Below are 18,879 nucleotides of genomic sequence, written 5' to 3'. Positions count from 1 at the left end.
TTGCCCTGTTTTTTAAGTATGCCAACCCCTTCCCATAATTGTGTGTTTTAGCCTGATGGTCCTATAAGTTCAAACACTTCATTACTATATTAAAATTAAGAAGAGAAACATACAAACAAAAATGGTTATTTACTTCCTAACATCCCTTGCCCACATTTTATAGTTTTGATGACTCTTTTTTATTTTTTTCTTTTTCATTTTATTTTGTTTGAAGCATGTTCATGATTAAATCTGTATGCTGGCTTATTTGAGTGACTGCTGTCTGATTGCGGTTTCCTCAGTCCTAGTTCTTCCTCTTCTTCTTCCTTTTCTTTTATTTTCTTTTTTCTTCCCTTTCCTTCCTTTCTTTTTGATTTAGAGAAGCCCTTTCAGTATTTCTTTTAGCCTGGGTTTTGTGTTGCTGTATTCTTTTAGTTTTTGCTTGTGGGAAAAAAATTTTATTTCCCCTTCTATTTTAAATGATATTCTTGCTAGATAGAGTATTCTAGGTTGCATATTTTTTCCTTTTAGCACTTTAAATATCTCTTGCCATTCCCTCCTGGCCTGTAGTGTTTCTGTAGAGAAATCAGCTGATATTCTTATGGGGGTTCCCTTGTAGGTAACATTCTGTTTTTCTCTTGCTGCCTTTAGGATCCTCTCTTTATCACTAAAATTTGCCATTGTTATTATGATGTGTCTTGGTGTGGGTCTGTTTGGGTTCAGTTTGTTTGGGGCCCTCTGTGCCTCCTGTATCTTGAACTCAGTATCCTTTAGATTTTGGGAAGTTTCCAGCGATAAGTTCTTCAAATATATTTTCCATTCCCTTATCTTTTTCTACTCCTTCTGGAATTCCTATTATGTGTAGATTGGCCCACTTTATATTATCCCATAGGTCTCTTATATTGCTTTCCTGTTTTTTCATTTGGTTTTCTGTCTGCTGACCTGATTGGGTGATGTCCATTATTCTATCTTCCATAGCACTGATTCGTTCTTCTGCATTATTCATTCTGGTTTTTACTGCCCTTCGTTCAGTTTGTATCTCTGCAAATGAATGTTCTAGTTTTTCTTGGCTCCTCCTTATATTTTCTAGTTCCTTTCTGAGGGCGTATGCATTACTGTTCCTATCTTCTCTTCATTCCTTCAGTATTTTCACTATTTCTCTTTTGAACTCCAGGTCTGTCAGACTGCAGAGATCTGTTTCATTGTTGACTGTTTTAGGTGAGTTCTCCTGTTGGTTTGACTGGGGGTGGTTTCTCAGCTTCTTCATCTTGCTTGTTGTTTTCTTTCTCCTGAGGGAGTTGTACTCTCTGTGACCAGGCAGTGTTTGCCTTGTCACTGCCGTGGAACATTTCCTGAGGGCTGGCGTTGTTGGTCAGTCTTTTTTGAGGCAGTGTGGCTTTTCTGGAGTGTTGATGGGGCTAACAGGGTCTCTTTGAAGCAAAGGAGGACTTCCTGAGGGCAGACAGGACTGGGAGGTCCACACCACGATGGTAGCAGATTTCACTTGGTCATGCAGAGCTTGCTCTGGTGTTTTTAGGCTGTGGGCTCCTTGCAGGGGGTTGGCGGTGTTGGGCAGCTGTTCCTCAGGAGTGCAGCACCCCCTGAGGGCTGGTGCAGCAATCTGGGTCACTGAGAACCCAGGAGGCTCTTCCCTAGGGCAGCCCAACTCAGAAGGACGGCCTGAGAATGTAGGCAGATCTTTTCACAGTCTGGCCAAGCTTGTTGTAGCTTTTCTGAGCTGCAGGGGGTCCTGCAGAGAGCTGGCAGTCCTTTGCAGCTGTTCTGCAACACTGCGGCTCCCCTGGAGGGCTGGAGCAGCTAGCTGCGCTGCTGAAAACCCCAGAGGCTCTTCCCCAGGGCAGCCCAACTCAGAAAGACTGTGTGAGAATTAGGCAGATCTTTTAACGGCTCGGCGAGGCTTGTTCTAGCTTTTCTGGGCTGCAGGGGGTCCTGCCTGGTGCTGGAAGTCCTATGCAGCTGTTCCATGAGAGTTAGGCTCCCCCTGAGGGTTTGGGTGGCTAGCTGGGCCGCTGAAAACCCAAGAGGTTGGGAGGCAGTTTTATAATGTCCATAAAATGACTATTGCAGTAATCTCCAGACTGTCTAGATCTCTTCTATCTCATGCACAAAACTTCTCTTTAGAAGTATGTTTTATATTTCTCTTCTCAATTCTTATCTCCTCTAACCTAATCCCAAGCCTGGATTAACTCTTGCTTAAATTATTGTAAAAATTTCCCTACTCATTCACTTTATTGTATACTTTTAGACAAATTAATCATCCTAATATATAAAGGTGCATATCAGCCCATAAAACTCCTCTGCTTAAAAACTTTCAATGACTCCTCACTTTCTACAGAATTCAAGATAAATGTCCCTTAGCATTCATGTCTCCACAAAGTGATCCTCAACTCCTGTCCTAGTTCTAGCTGAACTGACCATTGCCAAACACACCCTATCTCTTTATTGCACTGTGTTCATGCCATTCTTTTCCCCTGGATAGAAATTTCTTATTTCTATCAAAATTCTTCATATCTTTTAAGGTTTAACTGAGATGTTAATCCGCAAGTTGATATATTTTTGCCATATTGAACTCCTATTGCATTTCATTTACTGTGCCTTCCCTGTGACACTTATCATAGTTTTCTTTGTATTAAAGTCTTTCATGTACCTGTCTTATCTTTCCCTCTAAAATCATAGTTCCTGCCCTCCAGGAAATTATGTTTTATCCATCTTTTATTTCCTATAGCACCTATAAAAAGGTGCTATAGCTGCTAGAAGAGATGCCTGATAAATTTTGAACAGAATTCAAATTACTTTGGAAAGTTATCTATACTTATTTCAATTTGTCATAAAGTTATTGAAGTTCTTTTACAATTGCTTTAAGGTTCTGTGGGATTCTTTTAAATGCTTTCAGTGGTGACAAATCTTCATCATTTGAAGGAAAATTTGATTTTGAAAAATAGAATTAATTCTGAGCCACTTTTGGTGAATAATATGAATGTTCAATATGGGCCGTTATATTTTCAGCTAAAACAAAGGGAATATGAATGAGACAGGATATCTGGGTGAGTCATGAAGTAACAACTCCAAAAGAAATGTTCACGAAGTGCTTTCAACAATAGCAGCATCATTGTCATGACTCTATAACTTTCTAAGTTTTAACTTTGAAACAGACAGTACTCATTTGTATATGTAATTTCTACTATATTTGTTAAATCTGTCTTCTTATAGATTCATTTTGCAATTTTCCAAACTAGGGAGTTGAAAAATGTGTTTTCTATTCAAATATCAACCCTACTCATTTGAAATACTGTATTTTAGAGCTTCTGGTGAGGGAGAAACCTTGTCATCACTATTGCACCAAAGAAAACTTTCCAAATTTGAGGGAAACATACATACAGTACTATGATTAAAAAAAGCCTACAAATGTAGCTGCTATTCTTGGCCATTCCTGAGTTTTAGCAGAAACGTAAGGAACTGAAGAATAGATTTGAAATAAGCAATAGACGGTAGTTGAATGTAGCAATTGAGTATCACATTACTGGTGCCACAGAATTACAAAACAAAAAAAATGAAACTTCATCTCTTCCAAAATCACATGGAATTTATAATATTTGAATGTTAACTTGCTTATAGGAGTTTTCCATTTTTGTGGTTACATACAACTGACTTAAGCAAGAAACCACATTTTATATTCTTAAAATGTATAATGTTCATATTTAAAGAAATTCAATTGCTATGTTTATTATATATATCATTTTTATTGTTTCATATTAACTTTTGAGTAGTTACTAATTTATGGGGTTTTTTTTTACAATTTGTTTCATTTAACATGTTTTCTCTAGCAACTTTACATGATTAGTTTTAAATTATCCTCACTAATAGATAGAAGTATGTGCACATATTCCAAAATAGATATCTCCATTTTTAAGACTATATTATGTGATTGTTTAGCAGATTTACCTCTTCGATTTTACTTTGCAAACATTGTATCATATATCAAGTATTAGTGGGAGAACAAGAAAGTACACATTTCATTTATTTATCTATTTTTAAGGCCACACATGGGATATAAGGAAGTCCCCAGGCTAGGAGTACAATCAAAGCTGCAGCTGCTGACCTAAGCCACAGCCACAGCAATGACAGATCTGAGCTGCATCTTCAACCCACACCACAGCTCATAGAAATGCCAGATGCTTAACCCACTGAGTGGGACCAAGGATCAAACCCACATCCTAATGGATACTTGTTGGGTTTGCTTACCACTGAGCCACAATGGGAGCTCCAGGAAACTACACCTTTAAAAATTTTTTTCTATAGAAATGTTGTTTTCACTCTCCATTCAGCATTTAAAAAATGAGTTATTCAAAACTTATCATGACCCTCAAGCATTCTAGTTAATTGCCATTTTTATGTAATGGGATTTTAACTTAAGTAAAATTTTTCCTTAAAATTATTATTTGGAGTTTATATCATTTTAGCCTATTTCTAGCATATTGACATATTTTGAACTCAAAGTAAAATCGCAGGACTGGAGACCAGGAATAGTAATTATTTACCTGATATTTGAATAGCTGAGGATATTACTTTATGATTTACCTTGACTGTTTTATCATCACTTCTTATCAGTAACCATAACACTAATTCACAGACTATCACTGAATATAATTTATCAAAAACATTAAATGTTTGATTGAATACCATGGTCCCACCACCAGTACCACTTAGTAACACTGCTTTGACTTGTCAGCCTCTGAAGTCTCTTGGGAAGCATATGTTTGGGGGGGAAGGTGAGGACAAGAGGAAAGTTTGGAGTACTCTTTAATCCTTCTGTGTTCCAGGAAAAGGTACAGTTATGCCCAGGATAACCTGAGCCATAGTGCACAGAACCACCTTTGTCTCTGTAAACATTCTCCAGAACCCTGTGAGAGTAGCACCTATCTCCTTGTGAGGCACTGATGATGTAATAAGGTATTACTAGCTGTTCACCTTAGTAGTTTCTGCTTTAAAAAGGATTTGCAGTTATGTAGGATGAATAAATCTGGAGCGCTTATACAGCATATTATAGCTATGATATAATTATAACTCATGCATTCCATAGAGCACTGCATTTTTATTATAGTAATTTTGTTTTCCATAGATTTCCAAACTGTACTTCTAGGCCCCAACAATGTCCTCAAAATTTTCTCTAATTTTCAGAAAAACTGCACTACTTCTAAAATTTTCCCACAAAGGGAGGCTTATAAATCTCTTGTGTTCAATAAGGAAACAGCATTGTCCACATGGGGAATATACTCCGAATGCAGATCTATCTTTACATATTGTATAAATTCTTTGGTGTTTATCAGCATTCCAAGTGATGTCAATGCATACCTTACTGAGATTCCATTTGTTGTTTTCACAGATTTCAGGAAACCTTACTGTGCCTTGGATTACAGGGTGTTCTAGAAAAAGAGCAGTAAGTAATCTTCCACTTAAAGCAGCAAATGGGTTTCCTCCTGTGTTGTTAGTATGAATGGAGAAAATTGTCATGATATTTGTAAAGCTGGTAAAACTGAACCTCAATAAGTCCTCATTAATCTCAAAGGATGTATTTTAAGATCATAATATTTATATATACTTAAAAGGTAACCTTAAGTATAATGCAGTAATTAGCACATTATGTAATGTTTGAGCAGGTTTTTTCAGTTAAAAAATTTAAAGATATTTCATAAAATATAATTTTTCTGCACCCAATAAGCCCAGTTAATTTGATCATATGATTGAATCATAATGATATGAACATATCAAAGTTAAATAATTTACATTACTATTTATTATTTGTGCATTTCAGTATTTAGAGGGGATGAGTAACTTATATTTTAACAATCTTTTTCCCTGGCGTTCTGCTATAATTGTGATTCTTATAATGTTAATATAATAGGACTTCATTAAAATTATGTTTTCTCAAAGAACTTCATTCAGTTGGTCCTTGTAGGACCCATAAATCTGCATTTTAACATCAGGACATTCTGATGTAACTGCATTAGAAGGGAAACTATTATGGAATTTTAATAGTAAAAAAGATATGAGTAGACTTTTAGAAAGATAACTCAAGGAGTTCCCTGGTGGCTTAGTGGGTTAAGGATCAGAGAGTGTCACTGCTATGGCGTAGATTTGATCCCCGGCCTAGGAACTTTTGTATGTGGTTGGTGCAGCCAGAAAAAAAGAAAAATAAGGCAAGTTACTGTAATGGTAGATAGCTTTGGAACAATGGAACAGAATTGAGAGTCCAAAGATAAATTTTTATATTTATAATAATTGATTTTCCAGAAAGATGTCAGGGCAATTCATTGCAGAGAGAAAAGATGGTCTGTTAAACAAATGGTTCTAGGACAATTGGACATACACACAAAAAATGAATTCAAAATAGATTCTAGATCTGTATGTAAGGCTATATCAATAACATTTTAAGAAAGAAGAAATATAGGAGAAAATCTTTTGAGACCTCAGGTTAGGCAGAGATCCCTCAGATGTGAAACCAAAAGCACAATTCATAAAATTAAAAAATGGATAAATTGGGTATCATCAAAATTCAAAAGTTTAGCAATTCAAAAGATACCATGAAGAATATGAAATTACAAGCAACACCATGGAAGGAAGTACTTGCAAATCACTTATTTATTAAGATACTTATATCCAGAATATGCAAAAATCTCTTACAAACAACCTGATCAAAAAAATGGACAAAAGATATAAACAGATATTTTACCAAAGATACATGAATGTTTAATAAATATATGAACAGATGCCCCAAATCATAGGTCATTCAGGCAATGTATATTAAAACCAAAATGAGGTATTTCACTCTCTAGAATGACAAATATTGGCAAAGATATGGAAGTAAAGGAATAATCATACAATGATGGTGGGAAAGTAAAATAGTACATCCACTTTGGAAAATAGTTTGGTAGTTTCTCAAAGTGTTAAGCATAAAACTACCATACAATCCAGCAATTACACTCATTTGTATCTTCCAAAGAGAAAAACACTTCCACATGTAAGATTGCATGCAAATTTTTATAGCAGCATTAGTAATAGCTAAGAATTGGAAGCCAAAGTCTATTAACTTGGGAAAGCCCATTAACTTGTGAATGGATAGACAACGTACAGTGTATCCATACAATGTAATACAATTCAGTAATAAAGAGGAATTAACTAGTGACACATGATGCATCATAGAAGAACTTCAAAAAGATTATGTAATGTCACAGAAGCTAGACACACAAAAAATACATATTGTATGGTTCTATTTATATGAAATATCCAGAAAAGACAAATACAAATTCATAGAGACAGAAGACAGATTAATAGATGCCTGGTGTAGGAGATAGGAATGTGGAATATCTGGAAATACACATGAGAGGTGTATTACAGAGATTAAAATGTTCTAAAACTGATATATGATGATGGTTTCGCTACTAAGTGAAGTTACTAAAAATCATTGAGTTGTATACTTGCACACAAGTATACCTGAGTCCGAGATATAGAAAGAATTTCCAAAACTCAATAATAAGGGAACACAACCAAATAAAAAATAAGCAAAATATATGAAAGTCACTTCACCAAAGAAGATATGGATACAACAAGCATGCGAAAAGGTGCTCAATACCATTAGTAATAAGATAAATGTAAATTTAAAACACAATATAACCACATATTTTAATGGCTAAAATTAAAAAGACTGATCATACCAAGATTTGGTGAGGTGGTGAAGGAATTGGAACTATAATAATATAAAACTGACAATAACAAATATTGGCAAAGATGTGGAGATAAAGGAACAATCATACATTGATGGTGAGAATGTAGTCTCTGAAAAGTATCTACCCTATGATCCAGCTATTCTGATAAATATTTCCCAAGAGGAGTGATAGCACATATTCATACAAAGACTTATACATGGATGTTTATAGTAGCTTTATGTATAATAGCCTAAAACTAGAAACAGGCCAAATGTTCATTAACAGAAGGGATAAACAAATTGTATTCATATAGGGAAACACTACCTAACATTAAAAAAGAACTATCAGTGCACACAACATGAATGAATCACAAAAAAATCAGCCTGTATGAAAGCCACCAGATGAAAAAGAGAATAAAAATTATATGCGTCCATCTATTAAAATCATTGAAAATGCAAACTAGTGATGGGAAGGAAAGCAAAGGTAGGGCAAATTGATTGGAAGTGGCATTAGGAAACTTTTAGGAGTGATGGGTATGTCACCCAAGATGGTTACTTGAGCATATAACCCACAGCAAAACATCAAATAGTACAATTTAAATATATTTAATTTTTGTTAATTACAACTGAATAAAGATTTACAAAAACTAATGCTCAATTCAGTTATTAAAAAACCTGGGTATTTGAATCTACTTTTTCAACTGTAATTCATATGAAACTTACACATAGATCAAGTTCATATGATGAAAATTTACATTCACATTGACATATGCTCTAAGTGTAAAATATGCATGATTTCTAAAATTTTGTGTAGTAAAAATAATATGTAAAATAGCTCGATTTTTATACTAATTGCTTAAAATGATGACTTTAAAAATATAAAAACCCTTCAGAAAGTGACCATAGCAGGAACCTACCTCAACATAATAAAGGTCATATATGACAAACCCACAGCGAACATCATTCTCGATGGGGAAAAGCTGAAAGAATTCCCACTGAGATCAGGAACAAGACAAGGATGTCTGCTCCCGCCACTACTCTTCAACATAGTTTTGGAAGTCCTAGCCATGGCAATCAGAGGAGCAAAAAAATAACAGGAATCCAAATTGGAAAAGAAGTAAAACTATCACTATTTGCAGATGACATGATACTATACCTAGAGAATCCTAAAGACTACCAGAAAACTGTTAGAGCTCATCCACAAATTTGGCAAAGTTGCAGGATACAAAATCAATACACAAAAATTGATGGCACATCTATACAGTGACAATGAAAGATCAGAAAGAGAAATTAGGGAAGCAATCCCGTTTACCATTGCATCAGAAAAATAAAATACCTAGGAGTAAACCTACCTAAAGAAACAAAAGACCTGTACTCTGAAAACTATAAGACACTGATGAAAGAAATCAAAGATGACACAGATAGATGGAAAGACATACCATGCTCTTGGATTGGAAGAATCAGTTTTATCAAAATGACTATACTACCTAAGACAATCTACAGATTCAATGCAATCACTCTCAAATTACCAAGGACATTTTTCACAGAACTTGAACAAAATATTTTCAAGTTTGTTTGTAAGCACAAAAGACCCAGAATATCCAAAGACATCCTGAAAAATAAAAGTGGAGCTGTAGGAATCAGGCTCCCGGACTTCAGACTACACTACAAAGCAACAGTCATCAAAACCATATGGTACTGGCACAAAGACAGAAATATAGATCAGTGGAACAGGATAGAAAGCCCAGAATTAAACCCATGTACCTACAGCCAGATAATCTATGACAAAGGAGGCAAGAATATACAAGGGAGAAAGGACAGCTTGTTCAATAAGTGATGCTGGGAAAACTGGACAGCCACATGGAAAAGAATGAAATGAGAACACTCCCTAACACCATACACAAAAATAAACTCCAAATGGATGAAAGACCTAGATATAAGACCAGACACTATAAAACTCTTAGAGGATAACATAGGCCAAACACTCTCTGACATAAACGACAGCAACATCTTCTCAGATCCACCTCTTAGAGTAATGACGGTCAAAACAAAAATAAACAAATGAGACCTAATCAAACTTAAAAGTTTCTGCACAGCAAACGAAACCCTAAACAAAACGAAAGGACAACCCACAGAATGGGAGAAAATCTTTGCAAGTGAATCGACTGACAAGGGATTCATCTCCAAAATTTATAAATACCTTCTGCAGCTCCATACCAAAAAAACAAACAAACCCATCAAAAAATGGGAAGAAGATATAAACAGACAGTTCACCAAAGAAGACATGCAGATGGCCAAAAAACACATGAAAAGATGTTCAGTGTCACTCATTATTAGAGAAATGCAAATCAAAACCACGATGAGGTACCACCTTCCACCAGCCAGAATGGCCATCATCCAAAAGTCTACAAACAAGAAGTGCTGGAGAGGGTGTGGAGAAAAAGGAACCCTCGTACACTGTTGGTGGGATTGTAAATTGGTGCAACCACTGTGGAAACAGTATGGAGATTCCTCAGAAAAGTAAACATAAAACTACCGTTTGATCCAGCAATCCCACTCCTGGGGATCTATCCAGAGAAAACCACGACTCCCAAAAAACACATGTACCCCGATGTTCACTGCAGCACTCTTTGCAATAGCCAAGACATGGAAACGACCTAAATGTCCATCGACAGAGGAGTGGATCCAGAAGAGGTGGTACGTATACACAATGGAATATTACTCAGCCATTAAAAGGAACAAAATGCCAGCATTGGCAGCAAGATGGATGGACCTAGAAACTATCATGCTAAGTGAAGTCAGCCATACAATGAGACACCAACATCAAATGCTTTCACTTCCATGTGGAATCTGAAAAAAGGACAGACTGAACTTCTTTGCAGAACAGATGCTGACTCACAGACATTGAAAAACTTATGGTCTCTGGAGGAGACAGTTTGGGGGTGGGGGGATGTACTTGGGCTGTTTGGATGGAAATCCTGTGAAATTGGATTGTTATGATCATTATACAACTACAGATGTGATAAATTCATTTGAGTAATAAAAAAACAAAAAAATAAAAATGTTGAGTTAAGATGTATTATTAAAGGTAATTTTACTAGCACCTTTTCTTATTTTTTAATGTTACTACTGGAAAATGTAAGCCTACATATGTGTCTCATATTGTATTTTTTTTTAGGGCCGCATACGCAGCACGTAGAAGTTCCCAGGCTAGGGATCGAGTCAGAGCTACAGCTGCCAGCCTAAGCCATAGCCACAGCAACGACAGATCCAAGCCATGTCTGCAACCTACACCCATAGCTCACAGCAATACTGGATCCTCACAGCAACACTGGATCCTTAACCCACTGAATGAAGCCAGGGATCCAACCCGCATCCTCTGGATGCTAGTCAGATTCGTTTCCACTGCAACACAATGGGAACTCCTTCATATTGTATTTCTGTTGTACTACACTGATCCACAATGTTCCAGGCATTTTATTTGATCTTAGGGATAAAATAGTGAGGAAAAAATGGATATTTTACCTGCTCTCACACAACAAATTACCTTGATTTAACAGGAAAAGAAGTATTCATGAAATAATCACATAATCAAATGTAAAATGGCATTGTGACAACTACCCTTGTCAGTCACTTTCTAGCTTCTTCTGGAAGCACACTTTACCCACACAATGAAATATAACCATTGATTCTAAAAATTATTTCACCCACTTCCAATGAAAATTTTACCAGTAGCAATGTCCCTCAGCCAAACCCAATCAGAATAAACCAATAGTCAAATGAGTTGTGTTTATTACTGGTTGCAGCAAAGGGGAACACATGGAGAACCTTGACACATCTCAGTAAAAATATGTTATAAATAACTAAGAGAATTTAGATTGGGTTGAGTGATTTAGGGGAGGGTGTAAAGAAGTAAGCATTTGCTCTAAATTGGATGCTGTGAGAAAGTGGGGGCAATTCTATGATTGGGTATTTTGCATGTGGTGTTGCAGCCTTGGTTTGGTCTGTGTTTAAACAAAATTATAAAGTAGCCTTGTTTGTTTCATTTTATCATAATCTTTGAATCATCTTGTTTTAGATTTAGTCTATGAAATTGTTTATGTTCAACAAAAGTACAAAATGGCCTGTCAGACCAGCACATACTAATATGTGGTATTAGTATGTGAACATGAGCTAAGTTTTGGATGACACTGAACATGAGCTAAGTTTTGGATGACACTGGCTGTTTTCTTTTTTTCCTATTTTACTAGAATACATCTTGACATTATTATGGACACTGCATTCTATTCAAAGGTTACTGTCCATGCACACCATCCTGAAAATTCATCTTTGTGAAATGGATTGTTAAATGGATGGTCTATATCAGTAAGTGTCCAAGCAGGAAAACAGAAAACTTACCAGAAGAATTTAATATATTTTTTTAGATTTTAGAGGATTTTAAAAGGCAAAGAGGAAACTTTGGTGCAAAAAGAGTGTTAAATTCAGGAAGCAGTTATTACCCCTAGGGCTACGAAAACAAAGAGGAGTTTGTATTTTCAGAAACTGCAAAATTAGAGGAGAGGTTAGCCGACCTGAGACTCCTTTCTGAGTTTGGTACACTGCCAGCTAATACTGGTACCTCACAATCAAGTTGATTAAGTTTATTCTGGTAGTGTAGGTAAGGGGGAACTGTTACTTTACAAACAATGAATGTCAGGATGCAGAGTTGTTTTTTGGGTGATACTGTTAGGAGTAGGAAGCAAAATAGTTAAGAGCATCTTCTCTTCAGCATTCCAGTCTCCTTCTACTGCTATCTATTGTCAGAATCTCATTCAAAAATAGTCTCATTCAAAGACTGCTTTGCCAAGCAGAAATGTTTTTGTAGAGTTTCATAAAAAAGGTGGTATGGAAGAGTGTGTTTGGAACTGAGAAAATGTAGCTTAATTACCAATACAGAAGAAATGAGGACTTTTCATTTGTTTTAGTTTTTATATAACCAAACTGTTTTAGTATATGCTGCCACCACTAGAATGAAAGTAAGTGTATCCAAATTAGGGAGAGTATAGCACAGGGAACTCTTCCCAATATTCTGTGATAATATATTTGGGAAAAGAACCTGAAAGAGAATGGATATGTGTGTATGTATAACTGAATCTCTTTGCTGTACACCTGAAACTAAAACAACATTGAATATCAACTATATTGGAGTTTCCGTCACGGCGCAGTGGTTAATGAATCTGACTAGGAACCATGAGGTTGCGGGTTTGATTCCTGACCTTGCTCAGTGGGTTAAGGATCCGGCGTTGCTGTGAGCTATGGTGTAGGTTGCAGACGAGGCTTGGATCCCACGTTACTGTGGCTCTGGTGTAGGCCAGTGGCTACAGCTCCAATTAGACCCCTAGCCTGGGAACTTCCATATGCCACAAGAGCGGCCCTAGAAAAGGCAAAAAGACCGAAAAAAAAATCAACTATACTTCAATAAAATTTTTAATGTTTTTATTAGGGAATTACAGAATTTTAAAATTCTGTGTACTGTCTTATTGACTTTTTAAAACCACGAAAAGGTGGTGATTGTTCTTATAAAAATTTACATGTGTTAATGCTACTCATACTAGGTTATGGCTCTTCAATAGTAAGAATAATACTAGGGTGTGTATAATATTTTATAGTTTAAAGGTATTTTATTTAGATTATCTCATTCTAATCCTTGGAGAAATGTAGAGAGATAGATAGGGCAGGCATTTCTATTTAGACTTTATAGATGAAAAAACAAAAAGCACGATGGTTAAATGACTTGAAAAGACTATATATCTAGTAAATGATTGAATTTTGATTAGAACTCAAGTCTTTTCTGACTTGTAGTCCCATAATCTTGAGGATTTCACCTCATAGTAGCACCAGGAAAGAGGAAAAGGTACTGTTTGTTTTCAAAATAAGTCATCAAATTTTTGTTTTTGTTTTGTTTTTGAGAAAGAATACCCTTTTGTTTTTATTTCTCAGGAATCTTCACATGCCTGGAACAAGGTTTGAACTAAAAGGAATGTGGAAGAATTTGTTTCAATCACTTTTAGAAAGATATGGAAGTATAACCTTTTAAGTCAGTCACTGCAAATGCATTCTGATGATGACTATTCTCTTCAGCCCCTGGAATGAGGGACAAACCTGGCGAAAGCAATCAGTAACATGAAGATCCATCCAGTCAGTATACGTTTCCCAAACTTGCCTGATCATAAAAATCTTTTGAGTGTGTACACTGGGGATGATGGTAGCCTGTTAGAGATAAATGTCTGGCTACTACCCATGATATACTAAACCAGAATTTTGGAGGAAGACCTGGAAATAATATTCTTAATAAATGGCCTCATGATTCTTACGAAGAAGCAAGGTTGTGAAACACTGTCCTGGTTCTAGTAGTTGGGTACACTGATCAGGTGCCATTGTCTAGCAATAATGGAACCATATTATGAAATTAATCTCACCAAACATTTTTTAATGACTTTTGTTCCAAAGGGCTATAGGTCAATAGAACCTAAATGATTTATTTACAATTTCAATTAAATCCTCTCTCATTTTCTGTCACTTCTATCTATACCATGAGATTTTCTCATATTAAAACTTTCAGCAGAAAGAAGAACTTCAAAAATACAGACTTCTACTTAGTGACCTACTCACTTGGGGTAATTACAATATATTTTTAGTTATGCTAATAGCAGATTTAAGGATTTCTAAGAAATTCAATGAAAGCATGAGTACACCTCAACATTTAAACATGTAATATGATTTAAAACTACCAAAAACTCAATACATACTCCTTAGAAAAAAGAGCAATAAAAAGAATCATAAACTAATATTAAACTAAAACTTTGAAATTCTAGTTTTACTCTCTTTAAAAAAATAATGTGAGCGGGGTTGCTGGATCATATGGTAATTCTTTCTTTTTTTTTTTTTTTTTTTGAACAAAAGTTGTTCAAAAGTCAGCACGTGCTGAGACCTGATCACCAGATGTAAAACAAGGAGGGATCACTTGTGTCAATATTTTTTTTTTTCTCACTGTACAGCAAGGGGGCCAGGTTATCCTTACATGTATGCATTACAATTACAGTTTTTCCCCCACCCTTTCTTCTGTTGCAATATGAGTATCTAGACAAAGTTCTCAATGCTATTCAGCAGGATCTCCTTGCAAATCTATTCTAAGTTGTATCTGATAACCGCAAGCTCCCGATCCCTCCAACTCCCTCCCGTTCCCATCAGGCAGCCACAAGTCTCTTCTCCAAGTCCATGATTTTCTTTTCTGAGGAGATGATCATTTGTGCTGGATATTAGATTCCAGTTATAAGTGATATCATATGGTATTTGTCTTTGTCTTTCTGGCTCATTTCACTCAGTATGAGATTCTCTAGTTCCATCCATGTTGCTGCAAATGGCATGATGTCATTCTTTTTTATGGCCGAGTAGTATTCCATTGTGTATATATATACCACCTCTTCCGAATCCAGTCATCTGTTGATGGACATTTGGGTTGTTTCCATGTCCTGGCTATTGTGAATAGTGCTGCAATGAACATGTGGGTGCAAGTGTCTCTTTTAAGTAGAGTTTTGTCTGGATAGATGCCCAAGAGTGGGATTGCAGGGTCATATGGAAGTTCTATGTATAGATTTCTAAGGTATCTCCAAACTGTTCTCCATAGTGGCTGTACCAGTTTACATTCCCACCAGCAGTGCAGGAGGGTTCTCTTTTCTCCACAGCCCTTCCAGCACTTGTTATTTGTGGATTTATTAATGATGGCCATTCTGACTGGTGTGAGGTGGTATGTCATGGTAGTTTTGATTTGCATTTCTCTTATAACCAGCGATGTTGAGCATTTTTTCATGTGTTTGCTGGCCATCTGTATATCTTCTTTGGAGAAATGTCTATTCAGGTCTTTTGCCCATTTTTCCGTTGGTTGATTGGTTTTTTTGCTGTTGGGTTGTATAAGTTGTTTATATATTCTAGAGATTAAGCCCTTGTCAGTTGCATCATTTGAAACTATTTTCTCCCATTCTGTAAGTTGTCTTTTTGTTTTCTTTTGGGTTTCCTTTGCTGTGCAAAAGCTTTTCAGTTTGATGAGGTCCCATGGGTTTATTTTTGCTCTAATTTCTATTTCTTTGGGAGACTGACCTGAGAAAATATTCATGATGTTGATGTCAGAGAGTGTTTTGCCTATGTTCTCTTCTAGGAGATTGATGGTGTCCTGTCATATATTTAAGTCTTTCAGCCATTTGGAGTGTATTTTTGTGCATGGTGTGAGGGTGTGTTCTAGTTTCATTGCTTTGCATGCAGCTGTCCAGGTTTCCCAGCAATGCTTGCTGAATAGACTTTCCTTTTCCCATTTGATGTTCTTGCCTCCCTTGTCAAAGATTAATGGACCATAGGTGTCAGGGTTAATTTCCGGATTCTCTATTCTGTTCCATTGGTCTGTCCGTCTGTTTTGATACCAGTACCACACTGTTTTGATGACTGTGGCTTTGTAGTATTTCTTGAAGTCTGGGAGAGTGATGCCTCCTGCTTGGTTTTTGTTTCTCAGGATTGCTTTGGCGATTCTGGGTCTTTTGTGGTTCCATATAAATGTTTGGATTGTTTGTTCTAGTTCTGTGAAAAATGTCCTGGGTAATTTGATATGGATTGCATTGAATCTGTAGATTGCTTTGGGTGGTATGGCCATATTTACAATGTTGATTTTTCCAATCCAGGAACATGGAATATCTTTCCATTTCTTTACATCTCCTTTGAGTTCTTTGTTAAGGTTTTATAGTTCTCAGCATATAGGTCCTTTACCTCCTAGGTCAGGTGTATTCCAAGGTATTTGATTTTGTGAGGTGCAATTTAAAAGGTATCGTATTATTGTATTCCTTTTCTAATGTTTCATTGCTGGTATACAGAAATGCAACTGACTTCTGAATGTTAATCTTATATCCTGCTACTTTGCTGAATTTATTAATCAGTTCAAGTCATCTTTGGGTTGAGTCCTTTGGGTTTTCTATGTATAGTATCATGTCATCTGCATACAGTGACAGTTTTATCTCTTCTCTTCCTATATGGATGCCTTTTATTTCTTTTGTTTGTCTAATTGCTGTGGCTAGGACTTCCAAAACTATGTTGAAGAGCAGAGGTGAGAGTGGGCATCCCTGTCTTGTTCCAGATTTGAATGAGAAGGCTTTCAGTTTTTCCCCATTGAGGATTATATTTGCTGTGGGTTTATCATAAATGGCTTTGATTATGTTCAGGAATGTTCCCTCTATACCCACTTTGGCGAGGGTCTTGTTCATGAATGGATGTTGGCCTTTGTCAAATGCTTTTTCTGCGTCTATTGAGATGATCATATGATTTTTGACCTTTTTTTTGTTAATGTGGTGTATGATGCTGATTGATTTGCATATGTTGAACCATCCTTGTGAACCTGGGATAAACCCAACCTGGTCATGGTGTATAATTTTTTTGATATGTTGTTGGATTCGGTTGGCTAATATTTTGTTGAGAATTTTTGCATGTATATTCATCAATGATATTGGGCGATAGTTTTCTTTTTTGGTGGTATCCCTGTCTGGTTTTGGAATGAGGGTGATGGTGGCCTCATAGAATGTCTTTGGGAGTATTCCTTCTTCTTCAACCTTTTGAAAGAGTTTAAGGAGGATGGGCACCAATTCCTCTTTATATGTTTGATAAAATTCACCTGTGAAGCCATCTGGTCCTGGACTTTTATTTGTAAGGAGTGATTTTATGAACTCTTCAATTTCATTTCTAGTGATTGGTCTGTTCAGTTGGTCTGTTTCTTCTTGATTCAGTTTTGGCAGGCTGTAAGATTCTAGAAAATTGTCCATTTCTTCCAGATTGTCAAACTTGTTGCCATATAGTTGTTCATAGTATTCTCTTATGGTTTTTTGTATTTCTGCTGTGTCCATTGTGCTTTCTCCTTTTGCATTTACAATTTTGTTTATTTGGGTTCTTTCTTTCCTCTTTTTAGTGAGTCTGGCCAGGGGTTTGTCAATTTTGTTCACCTTTTCAAAGAACCAGCTCTTGGTTTTTATTAATCTTCTCTACTGTTTTTTGAATCTCTACTTTATTGATTTCTTCTTTGATCTTTATCATTTCCTTCCTTCTGCTGACTTTAGGACTTTTTTGTTCTTCTTTTTCTAATTCATTTAGGTGGAGAGTTAAGTTGTCAATTTGGGATCTTTCTTCTTTTTTGAGAAAGGCCTGTATTGCTATACATTTCCGTCTGAGCACTGCTTTTGCAGCATCCCATAGATTTTGAGAGGTTGTGTCTTCATTATCATTTGTTTCAAGGTATTTTTAAATTTCCTTCTTGATTTCCTCATTGACCCACTGTTTTTTTAGTAGCATGTTGTTTAGTCTCCATGGAGTAGGTTTTTTCTCTTTCCTTTTCCCATGGTTGATTTCTAATTTCATGGCATTGTGGTCAGAGAAGATACTTGAGATAATTGCTATGCTCCTAAATTTATTGAGGTTAGCTTTGTGTCCCAATATGGGGTTGATTCTTGAGAATGTTCCATGAGCATTTGAGAAGAATGTGTATTCTGCTTTTTTTGGATGTATTGTCCTGAAGATATCAATTAAGTCTAACTTTTCTATTGTTTCCTTTAGGCTCTCTGTTGCTTTATTGGTTTTCTGTCTAGAAGATCTGTCCATTGATGTGAGGGGGGTACTAAAGTCTCCTACTATGATTGTATTCCCATCAGTATCTCCCTTTATGTCTGTTAATATTTGTTGTATGTATCTGGGTGCTCCTATATTTGGGGCATATATGTTGATGATAGTAACATCCTCTCCTTGCATGGATCCCTTAATCATTAAGTAGTGTCCTTCTTTGTCTTTCTTTATGTCTTTTGTTTTAAAGTCTATTTTGTCTGATATGAGTGTTGCGACTCCTGCTTTTCTGTCATGTCTATTGGCGTGAAATATTTTTCCCCACCCTTTCACTTTCAATCTATATGTGTCCTTTGTCCCAAGGTGAGTTTCTTGTAGGCAGCATATTGAAGGTTTTTGCCTTTTTATCCACTCAGCCACTCTGTCTTTTGATTGGGGCATTCAGTCCATTGACATTTAAGGTGAGAATTTATAGATGATTATTTATTGCCATTTTGAACCTCGTTTTCCAGTTGATTCTATGGTTCTCCATTCTTCCTTTTTTTTTTTTTTTT

General features: G+C 36.0%; 1 protein-coding gene across 13 annotated transcripts in view; it reads left to right on the top strand.

Moving 5' to 3' along the window:
* HDX (highly divergent homeobox) overlaps window positions 1-18,879 on the top strand; it is a 288,121-nt gene that overhangs the window by 62,740 nt on the left and 206,502 nt on the right. For 10 of the 13 annotated variants that reach the window (XM_085008836.1, XM_085008833.1, XM_085008834.1 and 7 more), the window contains one exon: window positions 5,384-5,437. In XM_085008836.1, coding sequence (XP_084864962.1) covers window positions 5,384-5,437 — 54 coding nt within the window. Of the gene's footprint in view, window positions 1-5,383; window positions 5,438-13,681; window positions 14,799-18,879 lie in introns of those variants that run through there. The other 3 variants (XM_085008842.1, XM_085008840.1, XM_085008841.1) reach the window with 1 other exon arrangement.

Source organism: Sus scrofa, chromosome X (assembly GCF_054392235.1).
Source record: "Sus scrofa isolate SSC_HxYL_T2T_F1_AM1 chromosome X, Sscrofa_HxYL_maternal_Yorkshire_Landrace_v2.0, whole genome shotgun sequence".
Taxonomy (NCBI): Eukaryota; Metazoa; Chordata; class Mammalia; order Artiodactyla; family Suidae; genus Sus; species Sus scrofa.
This window is presented reverse-complemented; position numbering and strand designations above follow the sequence as displayed.